We start from the raw sequence: 15,760 nt of genomic DNA, 5'->3' as shown, positions 1-15,760 counted from the left end.
ACATTAAACATTTAGTATTAGCATGACAGATGCACAAGTTTCAGATCCATCCTCAGTACTGGCACAGCTGACTGACGAACCTTCTTTGGAGAAGTGACAACATTGTTGGATTTCTGCTGGGAAACAACCCTCTGCATGACATCTGTCCTGTTTGAAGAAGGTGCTTCAAGAACTTCGGGGGGTCCTCGCTGGTCTTCTGACGATTCAGCAAGAGCAAAGTCAACTTTAGGGTTTTCCTGCTGTGATGACATCACCTCTGTCTGGCTGTTCGGTAGGCTGTTGCATCCCAGCGAGGATGCCTGGGAGCTCCTCTGTGGTGAGGCAAAGAGTTCCCCCCTGGAAAAAATGCAACAACTATCACTCATTGACAGGAGCCATACTTCAGAAACAGAAAATAAAATGTGATCAAGATACTTTACTTCTTCTAAAAAGAGCAATGGCTGTTATCAGGTGCTTCACAGCTGAAGGAAATCAAACTTACACAAAGAGAAAGAGCTGGACTCCGATGTAGACACAGAAAGTGTTGAATTGTTAGTCCCCCAAGTTTGCACAATAAAGCTGAGCATCCATCACTGAGCTCCAGCTCTTTCTCATATTTTGCGAGAAAATAAAATGTTTGTTCAAAAAAAAAAAAAAATGTTTGTCATTTAATTAGCCAGTTTGACAGCATTTATGTGACAGTTTCAGAGTGAAACGTTGACGGTTTGAGGACAGACTTGCGTTACATTATTTACAGATAGCCAACATTTAGTCCTTATACTGACTAAATTCAGTTAGGTCTCATGATGTTGGGCTGATGCCAAACTGCTCTTAAATAGTGCAAACTTTTTTAAAACTACTATATAATGAATGGTGGACCAATTAAATTGTGAGCCATGTGGAATAATTAAAGAGCAGCTTTTTAAAAAAAAGTGTGTACATCTACTAAGACAAGCTAATTAAATTCTAAGAGCTTGAATAAAGGCAAAATTTCAGTACCAACATTTCAAACCAAACAACACCCTCAGACAGAGGCTGCTTCACCTCTGCTTCGCCTTTCATCCGAACATCTGTTCAAAACATTTTTTAAGAGCCAAGAGAAAGAACTCCAAGTTGAAATTCAGACTCATAGGATAACCATTACCTACATTAGTGGTTCCCAACCTGGGGTCCGATTGTGATTAATAGCCACACATTGTCCCTAATTCAAGAAAAAAAAGTAAGGCTTTATGTTGTTAGTTTAACTTTGGCTTAATCATAGGACAAGACTCAGCCAGAAAACATTATTTATGGTGAGAATCTCACTTTTGAAAGCATTAAACCAAGCATAGTATTAGCATGGGGTGGTGCAGCGGGTCCATGGCTTTTTAGTATTTGCATGTAGGGGGTCCCAAGGAAAATAGGTTTTGGAACCACTGACCAAGATGATTAAGAATCTATATCAACATAAGTCACTTAAATTCTTTCCCATTGCACATTTTTCCTCGCTGCTCCGAGGACAAGCATATTCTCAGTTAGACCAGTGACTACTACTACTACCTCGTACAGAACAAGCCTGTAACTATGGCAACATGAGGGGAGGGCATGATGGCATTTCATTGGAGGCTATTAAGGACAATAATTTCTGCTAACCATGGCTTTCTGACATAATTCATTTTTATTTATTGTTTTTGTTTGGACCACAGATGTCAGCCTCACCCAGCAGGACTGAGAGTGAACTACTAATACTCTTAAAGTCAGAAAGAAAGCAATCTCTCCTGTTCTTCTCCTCTACGGGTTTTAGAGCCTCAACGTGAGATATTTCACTCTTGTAGCCTTGACTGGGTTCCCTTCACTGAAAACTAAGGTTCGCACCCAGGTGTTGTGTTCCCATCAATACCGATCAGAGACTAAACCAATAAACACCTTCAACTACTGCAGAGTGACTTGACATGCCACTAAATGCAGAACAAACGCTTTCCTACTGCACTCAGTACCAGATGTTAATGGGTTGGTTTTAGGTTTTTCCCTATTACGTTCATTTGTTGAAATTAGTAAATCCGTCACTTCGTTTTCTTTTAGTCCTTTTCTCACACAGATACCACATATCCACGGTTTGTTTTTTTTTTCTTTTTTGTTTTTAAAAGTGCAATTAAAACTACCATGTTGTTTCTACAGAGACAGTACAGTGCTTAGCATCAACCCAACTAAAACTAATTTGGTGCAAAAATATGAAAATATCATTTTACAGCCATATTGCCCAGCCCTAAAATGAACTTTTAGTGTTGTTCATTGATCTTATTTGAAATTACATGGAAACAGCCCAGTTCTCTCAACTATTTTCTTTCCTAAGAAGCAGAGAAGGTAAAAGACAGAATCAAACTGTTAGTATTATTCAGTAAAATTATCTGACTTTCTCAAAGAGGCGGACAAAACTACATTTCACCCATGTTCATTTCCCAAGAGAACGCACACCAAGCACAAGAGTCCAAAAAGTAGGTCTACCTCACATTCACACACACACACACACACACATTCACACACACACACACACACACACACACACACACACACACACACACACACACACACACACAACACAACACACACACACATACGTGGAAGACCTATTTCTGTCTACTGCAACACATTACAACAGCAGAAAGCTATTCATACTTCTACAGGTCAAAGGAACAAATCAACCAGCAGCAGTTTAAACTGAGAATGTCTGTGAGTTATGTACATAGTGAAAGAAAGGAAAAACTATTCTTGTAAATAATTTGATAATGAAGGGCTCAAGTCACAACTTTCTGTTATAAGTAATGAGTTCACAAAAGTGGGACAACACCACAGAGACATTATAGTACGTTTTGTCCCAGCTGCTATTACACCTGCTATATAGTACATGTAGTCACAGAGCACCAGAAACATATTAACATACATACACAACACGGGACTGAAAGCCCAATCTCTCCTACTGTATTTCAACTTGTAAATAAGTGGGAACAGTTCACATACAATTAATCTCATCTTCAGCTACAAGAAGTTCCAGCTTATCAGGATGAACTTACATGTATCAGAGCTGCATGTACTTACCTGACAAGAGTAGTGTTGTTTCCTGGCTGGCTCTCCTCCACTACCTCCTGCTGTCGGTGTACCTGCCTGACCCGAGTGAACACGGAGGGGCTGCTGCAACATCAAACATCAGCGCCGTTTAGATTCATTTCAGGGACAAACATCTTCTCAAAGGTTTGATTTTAAACACCAGAGGTCAAAAGCAGACAAAAATCTAAAGATGCAGTCAATTTAGGCTTATTATGATATTATTATTAGGCTATTAAATCTCATGTTTGTCCATGGGATATTGATTCAATGGTTAATGAGTCAATATTTCTAGAAATCACAAACTCAGCCTCAATACAATTTTGATTTCATTACAATCAAGATCAATATGAGATGATATCTCATGCTGATTTAACACAATCAGTTCCATTCAAATCAAATTTTAGCCCCTTCCTGAACTGTCTTTTCACTTATATATTATCAAGTCTGGAGGTGATGCAACACTCACAGAATATCTGATAGAGAAAGCTAAGCCTACAGAGGGACAGATCAATTGGTGGTGCAGCGTAAAAATATCTAATAAAAGTGAATAGTTCATAGTGCATATAGGAAAACAAGCCAGTGTGCACAACCCCATCTGAGCGTCAGGTTTCTGGAGAATCTTTTTTTGTTGGTCTACCTACACATCTGTTCTCCTTGAAAAAATACAACACAGGCTGTCCTTTCAGAGAAAAAGCTTGCACCAGAATTTCTTCTGAATTTCAAAACTGTTCTGTCACTGACATAAAGGCCCTTCAGTGGGTGGTGAAACTGCCCTACACATCCTCGACACCCAGCTTCTCCACATTCAGGACATCTATCAGAAATTATGGGAGCTCAGCTCAAAACCAAAGGGCAGTACATATCCCTACAATAACCTAAAAAATCTTTTTTTAAAAAATCACCCCTTAGGGAGGTGATAGAAAAGTCTGTACACTCATACCTGTAGGGTGCAACAGTTTCGGTACTGAACATAAATAACTGTTGCACTAACCTACTTTGCTCACATTAACTTTACACATTACATTGTATTACACACACATATATGTAAAAACTTGTAGACACATGTAAATATTATCACACTAATTTAGAAAAACTCTTATACTATTGACTCCTCCATCTAACCATTAATCCAGTGGTGAAATCTAGCGTTTTCCAACTGAGGTAACTGGCAAAGGCCAAACACTTTCTTTCAAAGCAGAATTTTGAAACAGTAATTCATGTTTTCATCACAACACGGCTGGATTACTGCAATGCCGTGTACTTTGGTGTCTCTCAGACACTCCATTTTTAATAAGATGATCAATCAAATTTCCAGATGTGCCCTTAAACAGGAGCTAAAATTAAGTGTTTCAGACAGGAGAAGGAGATAAATGTACCTGTAAATAAGCATAATGTGGAGTCTTTAACATAACACAGTATGACAGGGTAAGAATGGATAATTTGGTTTTTAAGGAATTTTAAGATGAGAAGAGTGTTTTAAAAAGTCACCTGTGCTATACAGCAAACAAACAAAACAGTAAAAATGTTTCTATGTGGCCTTAAACGCAGGATAGTGGTCATTTCTGCTCTACATACTCTTTTTTTGTGTGTTATTCATGATCCCTCTCACTCTCCAATTCTGATCAGTCTGTGGTAAAAAACACAACTCATGTATGAAGGATTTGGGTTAATAGGAGAAGTCAGGGTCACAGTGCCTGGTTACCTGGTTGCAGGCATGGAAACAGTAGTAACCTTGACAACAGAGGCATCCTCGTCCGATAGTGTTGGCTCTGAAGGAAAGAAATCCAAGAGTGAAAAGGTGATAAAAAGCTTGAATTGTCTCCTTGGATACTATCTTATCACTCTGAAAACAAACGGTTCTCACTCTGCAGACTGAAGTGCTCCGAGCTGCCTTCTTCAACGGGCGTCACTAGCTTCATCCTCAAACTCAGCTTCCCATCTCCCTTTTCAGCTGTGTCCTCTCCACTTTCCCCTGACAGAATATCACTGGCAGCCATTGCAGCATCTGCAGAGACATCACCCACTTCATCTGGCTTTTCAGAGAAGGGGGTGATCTCTGCGTGACAAAAGAAATAAATAAATAAAAAAATAAAATAACAGTGAAACTCAGCTGTGCTCATTAACATTTAATAAGGTTTTATAGGGCATGAACCCACCAATAGGAGTACTGTGTCTAAGTGTCTGTTTCAGCTGGTTGATTAGAGGTGGTGTGGCTCCGACAGCAGGACCAATCAGCTCGCCTTCTTTAGGAAGTGTGAAATGGAAGGAAATTTCTGTCACAGGAAAAAACAACAGGAATCCGGAGATCTGTTATAGCAAAGACCACATACTGTATGCTTAAGTAAAAAAAGAAAAGACAAAAAGTAACACTCAGGGGATTAGTAAAGAAATTATTGCCACGTCCATTAAACATGCAATATTCATCAGGGGTACTGTAAACAAGTTGTCCAGCATGATGTGTGAAATTTATTTTTCTCTTGTCCTCAAACATGCTCACATTTACTTACTGTAGGCTGTATGATCAGCAAAACATAGAAGCTTTTCCTCTTGGAAAATATTTCAGAAAAAAAGGGAACTATATTAAAAAGCCTAACCAATATGACTTTAATGGCATATGAGATTAACACTGGTTGTTAATCATATTTTTCTGAGTCAGTTTGTCTTCTAATAAGTGTTCCCAGTAACTGGGGCATGGCATCCAATCTAAGGACCCAGTTTTTCAGTGCTGGAGACAGAAGCTTTGGTGGTCAAAACAAGAAGATCTGATTCTAAGTTAGGCTCTGGCTCTGAACAAGTCAAAGGATTTGAACAAAATTAAAGTATTTCATGCATAATAAATACACATTAAGGTCTTTCTCTTTGTTTAAGAACAAACAGTGGATATCACACTTTTCCAACTGTGTGTGCACAACACTTACCTCCTGAGCTGTCACTCAGGCTCTTATCTTTGTGGCCCTCTGGTTCATGGACTGCCTTCTCAGCCTGGGATGACCTATGAGGATCTACATGCATTTCTTTCCCCGGAGTTTGAGAATCGTGGCCGTTAGTGGAGACCACAACTTTAAGACCAGGTGGCTGGGAGCTGCTGGTCTTCGACTGTGGCATCACACTTTTCTCAACAACCTGGGAGTCTTTCTCACTATCTGTTACAACAATGACGCTGCCTCCATCCCGGCCTTCGCTCTCCTCCTCCATGGGTTCAGGAGACAACAGCTGGCTCTGGGAGAGGACCAGAGCCATTCCTGAAACATGTTTTGTGTTCTCCTCCTCCACCATTACTACCTCCTCATCCTCTTCTGGATCAGCCTGCACACCCATTTTGTCTTTTTCTGTCTGGCTGTTAACATGCTGATGTGACAGGGTTCCTACAGGCTGACTCTTCGTTGTTTTTCCTCTCAAGTCCACAGAACTCTTTGACACATTAACAACAGAAGTTTGAGAGGTTGTTGACTGTGAAGGTAAACTGCAGGGTGTAGTGTCAGGCGTTTCCTGCACACAGCTATTTACAGTCAAATCAGAGCAGGACACCATATTAACCGAGCTTGCCTCTTTACTATCACTCACACCCCTTACAATCAAATTTTTTACATTCAATGAAGCTTCAGTCTTTTCGAGCCCTTCTGACTTCTGCAACTGATTGTTGTGTTTGGCACATTCGCTGAGCTGTGTTTGTGATTCAGCAGAGATGGACGTTTTGGAAGTGGTGGCAGCTTGTGCCTCAGGGGGGGCGACAGCACTTTCGCTTCTCTGATTCTGACACGAGTTCACAGAGTCACTGGTGTCAACACCAGGAGGCTCTTCCAGTTCTTCTATCTGCGTGGCCTGACTGTCCTCCTCAATCCGCTCTGGGCTTTTCTGACGTGGGCTAGTATTTTCTGTGTTCACAGACAGTTGCAAAGGCAATGAAAACGGTGCAGACTCCGGATGCTGAGACTGTGTTGCTTGAGGCGATGACGCTGACTTCTTATTTGACGGCTGTGGTGTTTCCTGGCTCTGTGTTGGGACAAACACATCCTGAGAAAACAAATAATAAATGTATGAAACATCATCAAATCTCTTTGGAAACAAATATTTACTCTTACAGATAATGGTTAAAAGGTATATATTTCAAATGCATATCACAAGTCAGAGTCATTTCTCTAACAATGAAAAATAAGCAGCAAATCTGAGAATCTATTTTCTTTGGACTATTCAAAGCAGGACTTAGTAATCTTAAGAAAACAGTGAAAGAAGATCAACTCTCTCCCTCTCTGCTGTGCTTCAGCTCTGACTCCAAAGCCCCTCTCAGTGGAGGACACCATCACAAACACACTGCTAAATTCTAGTCTTCTTATAATCTCATAATCCCTCACCTATTGGTGTGCCACAAGGATCTGTGTTGGGGTCTTTCATGTTTCTTTTGTCTCTGCTCCAAACAACATTTCTTATCCTTGCTATGGTGAGCATATTCACTTACATACTTCTATTAAACTCCAAGACGTTTTTCAAGGTACAGATCTCGCTTACATAGATAGTGCTTAGATTGTGTCAGAAGCTGGTTGACTGCCAATTTTCTTCAACTTAATGATGAGAAACCTGAATTCCTTTTCTTTACCCCTGATATATTTTTTTCTAAGATAACGGAGATTCTCTGTCTGCTCACCTTATTTGTTAAACCCTCAGTAAGGAACCTCAATGTAACTCACTGGATGCTCATGTGAAATCACTGGTTCACTCTTGTTTTGATCATTTAAAAAAATATTCCCAAACTAAGTCCCATTGTGTGACGCTGGAAATTAACATCCCGTTATTTCATTAATAGTTTATTACATTCTTTGTTCACTTATTTTAATAAATAAAATCATTGAAATGTTTTTAGGTTGTGTGCTTATGTGAAACTAAATCGAAAAAACAAAATCTAAAAAGTATTGTCATGTCACCCCTTTCCACAGTGTACATTACAAATTTTTTATTTTAATATTAATAAAGTGTAACTCCACCCCCTACTTTTTGCATAACTCCACCCACTGCTGAGTTTGAATAATACCTAAAACTGCAAGGGTTGGGGTTGGAGGTGTGGAGGAGGAGAGTGGGCGGGTCGGGATGCACAGGCAGAAATGATTGACAGACAGCAACTCAGCTCACTGGCAAGATGGAAACCGAGATTCACAATCAGCTACGCCATAGAGAGGTCTTTGAAGTGGAAGACCTTTCCCCTCCTGAATCTCCTCAGTTACACATGAACCAGGTGGTCCTGAAGCGTATCAGTCTGAGCCGTTAGCGCTGTTAGCTGCCTGTCAGCAGCTCCAGCAGCTCTGGAAAGCTGTGGAGACTCGCGGCAGGTTGCAGCAGCTGCAGGAAGAGCTGCTGGAGGTTGCTGCTGCTACGATTTGAGCTGCTGTCTGTCACCAGATGAGAATCAGCAGGTAAAGAATAAAGTCCTGTGTTACTTTTACACCCCTTAAAAGCACAAATCCGTCCCATTGCAGGAATATTTAATCAAAAACTCTGTGAAAGAATAAAAGTCTGAACTAGCAAATCTACACCAGATAAGTTCTCATCCCTTCATATGCGTTGGTGGGCGTGGTTTTTTCTATGCCTGCTAGGCGAGAAACCACCTGTTTGCATGGAGGTAGGGGCAGTGGGGTTTTTAAAAATTTCTCGTAACGTAGATACGGCCCAATGTCACGAAAAATGTAACCTGGTTTTACCCCGTAGAGGCCGTTATGAGCCCTTTTTTTTACCTACATACAAAATCCTGTTTTTGCTTTTTTTTATTAAAAAATACAAATTTTATCAACAGTATAGGTGGTTTTCATCACAGTTAAGTAATACTGTGTTGTTTACTGCTCAAAAAAAACACATTTTTCTGTGCACTACCCCTTTAAAGCTTTACATAGTCGTGCACCAGCTTATATCAGAGAGTCTCTAGCAGGTCCCTGAGGTCATGTGATCAGGGTCTGATTGTTGTGTAGCACACATGGTTAAAGATTAAAGGAACAGAACCTTTGCTTTGGTGGCTCATACTCTGGAAGTTTTTTCCTCTGAACCTGAGATCCATGGACTCTGTGATCTCTTTTAAAGAGCAGCTAAAAACAGCTTTTAAAACTTGCTTATGTTTAGTTTCTGTTATGTTTTGATGTTTCCATGTTTCTTGTATTTTATTGTGAAGCACTTTGTGATTTTTATCTTGAAGTATAAACATATAAATAATGTTTTACTTACTTGCTGTTGTGTGGAGGGAATAGTTAGGGTTTTTGCTTTGTAACAGCTAGCACTGGAAAGCTGTTGCAAAAGATGCATGCTAACCTTTTTAGCAGGATCTTTTTTTTCTTACATTTTCAAATAAATGTAAAGTTGGGAATAGTTGGGAACATAATAAAACCACTAAGTACTGCTTGTACACCATGATTACGCAATTAGCTGTTTTGGATGTTTCATGTTCTGGATTAGGAGTTTTTGCAAGCTGAGCTGTGTAGAAGTGGGTTTTTGAGAGTGAAGGATTGAAAAGATGACATGTTCAACAATACTAAAAAAGACAAAAAAAAAATCACAAGATATCACCAAGGACTGAGAAACTGCAGCATCTAATTTGCCTTCTGATATTTGGTGGACAAAGTGTTTTGCAATCCTAAAATAAATGAACTCATTTTGAGGCTGGTTGAAATAAAGAAGAGGGAAGCACATACATGGGAAAACTCGGGCTGTGAGGGTACAGAGAGAGGCTGCTCCAATGCAAAACCAGGGGAATTCTGGGATACGGGAGTAGAGGCAGATGGACGTGGCTTAGCGGAGGTCTCAGTTTCCATTGGCTCTTCCCTTTCCTCTGCTCGGTTGTCCGGGGGCAGCGAAGTATCCATGGGTTCATCAGCGCCTGACGGAGCAAATTAAATCAACTGTTTTTAATCGGCTGAATGAATTTCTCAATTTAAACTCACTACCAGGAGCAGATGCAGTTATTTACCGTGTTCATTTTCTGGTTCAGTTGGTGAGCTGGGAACAATTAAAGGAGTGTGGGTGAAGTTGTCTGGGGTGGGGGCCACATAATCAGCAGAACTCCTGGAAAAATAAGGAGAGAGATCCAAACATCTGGGTTGTTTTTGTGTACAACGGAATGCAAAGTGCAAGATGTGACTTACTGGGACAGACTTTCCTGCACCAGGGTTCCTTGTCCAGACAGATGCAGCAGTCGGAGGGTGTGGCTCGGTGTCAAGGTGGGGTGGCCCTGCTGCTCCGGCTCAGATACTGTGCTGTCAACTGCAGAACCTGAGAGCAGCACAGAGGTCATGCAGAGACAGAGAAGTACATCTTAGTTTCAATTACAAAATGCATTTAAATTTGACTGGAATCTGGCAGCAGATTAGAGCAACAACTGACAACTCCGACTAGGTTTCAATCACCTGACTGTTGCAGGCTCATGTACTTCCAGTAAACAAAGTGGTGGACAAACAAACCAAAATGACCAATGTTGTGCATCGCCTTCAAATGTGTAAGCTTTGAATTGGAGAAATACCCAACAGTTCAGTTCAGGTCCCTGATATCAGGAACTAGACCAGCTACTACACAGCCAGGCAGATGGAAACATTTGGAAGTCTAGAACTTCTTGGTGGGTGGATGGGTGAAAGCAGTTGGGATTAAGACCCTTCATGACAAATCCAGCATTGTTTCTGCTCCTTTAAGTACGCATTTTGGTGTTTTTTTTTTTTTTTTAGCATTGTTGTTTTTTTGTATCTAATCACAACTATCAAATCTAAATATCATAGTCCAGAGTCTTTGTAGGGAACCAGTCTACGTGATCTTCATCATAAGGATAGCTTGGATATCCTGGTGAATGAAGCAAAAACATCAGCTGAAGTTGAATTTAGCTCAGCTCATGTTGTTGTTGCCTTCTTGTTTAGCAGCAGCAATATTGACATTAAACAAGAAGGAAACTATGGATTTTATGATCCTATGAGCTTTGAATTATTCACAAAGAGGGACTATAACCAACAGAAGTAAAGTGATTTAATTTAATTGTTATTACTGATGTTTTTATTATTAATATTATTGATAATAATTTTCCTACTACTACTTTACAGCTCTATTATAGCATAATGTATTGATGGAATCTGGTGGTATTATACAGCCTGCATACTATGATTGTTATTTTTATTATTATTGTTGTTGTTTGATTATAAGATGATAAACTTAGTGGTTAATAATTATATTGTGACTATGGTATAATGACTGAAAATTTCTGAAATGTACTGGGGTAAGATTAGATATGTTTATGCTTCCTTCTACTCCTTTTGAACAGGGAGATTTTATTATGTTGATTTCTTTTTTGGATGATTTCCCTTTTGTTTTTATATTTTTGCCATTACTATGTTCAAATAAATGGTCTCAATCAACCAATCAATCAATTTACTAACCTTTAACCAAATGACATACATTGACTCAGCTCTTTTTGATCCCAACAAGATGTTCACAAACCTTGAAGTAACCTCGACCTTGAGTGATTTTAAATATCACAGTAAAAGTACCCATTTCCCCTCAAACTGGATCTTAAACTCAAACTGAAGCTTGATTCATTCACTGATGCTTTAAGTTTAAACTTTCACTTGGTGAAAAATTAATCTAAACATACCATATTATGACAGACTTCTGCAGTTACCACATGAACTGATCAAGTTGAAGAAACTATTTCCTAAGTCAAGACCAACACCGCAGCATCAGCTCTCACACAGCAACGTCATAATCAAATTCATATTCCCCGCATCAATAATACTCATATCTTTTCACCCTGGTTGTGTTTGATCAATTTTAGATCAATGAAAAATATCTTTTTTATACTAGAGGGAAATTAAAATTTACTGATTTACAACAGAGATCTTTGATTTTGATTTTTGAATCAAAAAACCATTCTACATTTTCTTATTAGGGACTGTGGGATATTATATCCTTAAGATAAAAACTGTCTTTGTATATGCTGTATATTTACACCTTTCAAGCTGCTGGAAATGTGAATTTCTCTTGGAGATTATTAAAGTATTTATCTATATATCTGCAGTTCAGTCACCTATTCTTTAAAAATGAAAAGCAAATAATCAAAAACATGAAAAGAAAAATGCAGCATGAAAAAAATGAGGAAAACACAAAATATTCTAAATATAAGACCCTAGGATTACATTATCTAAACTAAACTACAATTTAACACCATCAGAAATAACTAGGAAAGCATTTAAAAAGATGAAAGGATGCGCCATCTTTAAAAAAGGGTTGATAGTAAGTAACTGCACATCACAAAATCCCAGAAAAGGCCTGTTCCTGAAAGCACCAGCTGTGCTGCATTCATGTACCTGTCTTATCAGCGTCAAACAGGTCCTCCTGTGAGGACAGGATCTCACAGTCCTGCTGGTCCTCCTCCCCAGAGGCCTGGAGATTCTGAGAGTGCAGCAGAACCTGAACATTCAGCTGTCGACTTGACTGACCCAGAGACTCTGAGGAGCTGCTGGAGCTCACCTCAGACCTGCAGGACAAAAACTAAATTAGTACAAGACTAAAACGGGCGTCACTGATTCATTTAAAATGCAGAGCATGACATGAAGACACACCTGGCTGTTTTGTGGTCCTGACTCTCCGAAGTCCTGGAGGTGATGTTCTGTTCTACTGGGATGACAAGAAGGTAGAAGAAGGGTTGATAAATTCTCCAACCAGGTGATGATGAGCTGTTACACCAAGGTATGACACGGCCTCCAGTGTGATTATTTCTTAATAGTAGAGTTGGCTTCACACATTATGAGATTATACATTGAAAACATGACCCAGGAATAAATAAAAACACACCAAACTTCCGCTGCCTTTCGCTATCTGATTGTGGGACGATGTCTTCTGCAGCACGAAGATCCTGACTCTGAGAAAGCTCAAGAAAACCAAACTGGGAAGATCCCCCTGAGACACATGCAAGCAGATTTAATTCCACGTAATAACAGAAATGGTCATATTTATTTATTTTAAAGTACCAGATGAACAGAATCTGAACCACATACCCTCAGACTGAACGCAGTTTGTTGTAGAATCAGCTCCAGAATTCATTTCGCAGTCCTCTGGCTCACACCTGACAAAATGCAAACACTACATCACTGTCTGACCCTGAGCATCATCAGTGTGCAGATCTGTGTGCTCCACACATACCTTTTCCTGTTTGAAGAGGGGCAGACATTTAGAACTTGACTCTCTTCCTGCAGCGGTGAGCTGGGGTCAGCTGCTGCAACACAAAAAGAAAACAGGATCATTTTTTATTTCTCTAACAGAGAGGGGACTGTGTTAGTACATCCAGCAGGTCTGTTGATAGAGAAGCACTGACCAGGTTCAGCCTGGTTGTTGCTCTCTGATTGACTGTCGGTCTGAGAGCATCGGCTTCCTAATGGTGATGATATCAGTTCCTGGTTGAAAATTAAAGTTACAAAAAGAGTTAATAATGTCACAATAAAACAAATGGCAGATTAGGTCCATCATGCAACTTCAATTAAAAATCCTCCACTAGTGATGTAGAAAATTTTAATTGGGGATTAAATTAATTTAAATCCATGCCGCCCATAATGAAGCAATGAGCTTAATCCATTTAAACACATTCTTGGGCACCTCGACTCAGAGGCTGTATACATCTGCTGTTAAGGTCCGTCTTGGACGTGGAAAGACTATATATGCATCAAAAGTGACTGCTTGTAATCACATGGCACTTGGCCACAAAACATGCAGCCTACATCCCACATACACAAACTACAACAATCAGAACATCACCAGGATGCAATCTGTTGGTTTCCTTAACTAGGCTATATTTTTTTATTGTCCTGTATGAACGTAGTTATTATAAACTGGACCAATGTGGATTTGTTTAATCTGGATTAATTTGTTTGAGTTAAAATAAATGTATTTGGTTTGGAGAAAAGACTGGATCCAGCAGGGATGGACGGTGTATTGCAGCTTAGTGATGGTCAGGGAATGTCCGACCTGTCTTCTTCCTCATGTCATTGATCAAAACCCTACTTGGATATTCAATAGAATAGCTTGGTTAGTGTAACTTTAAAACACAAGACCCAAATCAGGGCAGAAATCCAACAAAATCTCTTTTGGGAAGCAGCATCACAGCATTAGAAATGAGGGACTCAGACTTCCAAACTAGGGCCGTATAATCTCAGGCAAGCATGCAATACAACTCACACAATAGTAACAAATACTTCAGTACATGACGTTTCTACTACTGGCCAGTTGTAGAACACGCACAAAAGTGGAATTCAATCATCACTGACATGACTGTGTTTGTCCTACTTTTGTAAATATAAAGTCAGATGTTTGTTTATTAAAGTGAAAGCAGTCTTCCATGATGATATTCCACAAGTTATTTCAGGAGCTCTGTGCTCATAGCTGTTTAGTTTGCTGCAGTAATTAACTCAAGCAACAACCAGTAGTCTGTCTGGGAATATCCTCACAGAGGTTTTTATTCATTTACTTATTACTAATCCTTGCAGAAACCCTGCCATTTGTGAAGAACACAAAGAACAGCTTCTCAGGGTAGCTTGTGCTCCTTTAATGTGACCCCAGAAATGACTAGATCTTAATCAGATCTAAATAAGATTTAAATCAGTTATGGATGTGTTAACATCTGTACTTTAAGCTATATTCTTGCGATCGAAGCAGGCAGGTGCATATCAATATCAAGAGAAGACAGCCTTTTTGTCACTACACAACTTGTCATGGCTGCTTTGTTGCAGTTTACAATGGTAGCTGACCCAACCTGTCAGCTACCATAACACATGAAGATGAAGCATGACAACCTGTTCAGTGTGGTCTGTCTGTCATCCAGCTCATACAACTCTACCAGCTCTACCACAACATCTGGACGGTGACCTTAGTTTTTCTAGTTCACGGTCCCACAAACAACAATCCAAGCAATTCAAAAGCCTGAATGATCATAACAGCAACAATACAGTAGATTCCTCTTGCAATCAGCTTACAGCTTACCAGAACCGGGCTACGAGCAGTGGGCTGCAGGCTGGACAAGCGGCGGGCCAGTAGAGCTCGGTAGCTGCTCTCCGGGTCGTCCTCAAGAGCGACGCTGTCCGGCTGAGAGTCCTCCACTATAAGACACGGGTTTTCTGGCTGAGGCAGGCTGGAGTCCAGTTCACTTCCACTGGGATCCATGAGGTCAGTCCGAGAACAGGAGACGGGCTGTTGTTGTCAACAACAGGGAAACACAGGCAGGCACGTGAATCAAAAGCCGTTTATGAGAATAGCCGGTGCTATAGCATGCTAGCTGAAGTACAAGCTAACTACTAAGGCTCCGCCCAACAACAAAGCGCCCGTTTTTTTTGTTTTTTTTTACCCGATTAAGTGGCAGTCAGTTGCAGAAGAGACATCACAAAACTTGGGGCGTAAACAGTTACCAGTAAGACAACGTTAAAGCATTAATATCTTATTTCCATTATTATTTCTGTTTTCTTTTCAGACACTAACAACACACCCACTTCAACTCCCTTCCTCGCGGTAAAACTTGCCAAATGCGATTTCATTGGTCCGCTTGGTCAGTGACGTCACATGAAAGCGCCGATTAGTTTTATGTTTGCAGGACTATTTAAACTTATTTATGTAGAATATATTAAAAATAGGCTACTAGGTTTAAACTGTGCAATAGCTGCTATAAAATATTCGTTGACTAAACTCTATATTCCCCAACTAT

General features: G+C 39.9%; 1 protein-coding gene across 7 annotated transcripts in view; it reads right to left on the bottom strand.

The window, feature by feature from the left end:
• The window catches only part of tp53bp1 (tumor protein p53 binding protein, 1), a 28,126-nt gene that overhangs the window by 9,991 nt on the left and 2,375 nt on the right, over window positions 1-15,760 (bottom strand). For 2 of the 7 annotated variants that reach the window (XM_041979825.1, XM_041979874.1), the window contains exons 1-17: window positions 15,407-15,538; window positions 15,046-15,252; window positions 13,388-13,466; window positions 13,216-13,288; window positions 13,071-13,138; window positions 12,868-12,972; window positions 12,636-12,690; window positions 12,381-12,550; window positions 10,182-10,308; window positions 10,007-10,101; window positions 9,732-9,916; window positions 5,982-7,077; window positions 5,220-5,336; window positions 4,928-5,119; window positions 4,766-4,832; window positions 3,055-3,147; window positions 81-336 (exon numbers count right to left, since the gene is read on the bottom strand). In XM_041979825.1, coding sequence (XP_041835759.1) covers window positions 81-336; window positions 3,055-3,147; window positions 4,766-4,832; window positions 4,928-5,119; window positions 5,220-5,336; window positions 5,982-7,077; window positions 9,732-9,916; window positions 10,007-10,101; window positions 10,182-10,308; window positions 12,381-12,550; window positions 12,636-12,690; window positions 12,868-12,972; window positions 13,071-13,138; window positions 13,216-13,288; window positions 13,388-13,466; window positions 15,046-15,225 — 2,958 coding nt within the window. In that variant the 5' untranslated portion in view covers window positions 15,226-15,252; window positions 15,407-15,538. The other 5 variants (XM_041979842.1, XM_041979860.1, XM_041979850.1 and 2 more) reach the window with 5 other exon arrangements.

Source organism: Melanotaenia boesemani, chromosome 1 (genome assembly GCF_017639745.1).
Source record: "Melanotaenia boesemani isolate fMelBoe1 chromosome 1, fMelBoe1.pri, whole genome shotgun sequence".
Lineage (NCBI taxonomy): Eukaryota > Metazoa > Chordata > Actinopteri > Atheriniformes > Melanotaeniidae > Melanotaenia > Melanotaenia boesemani.
The sequence above is the reverse complement of the archived record's forward strand: the minus strand, read 5'-3'. Positions and strand labels throughout refer to the sequence as shown.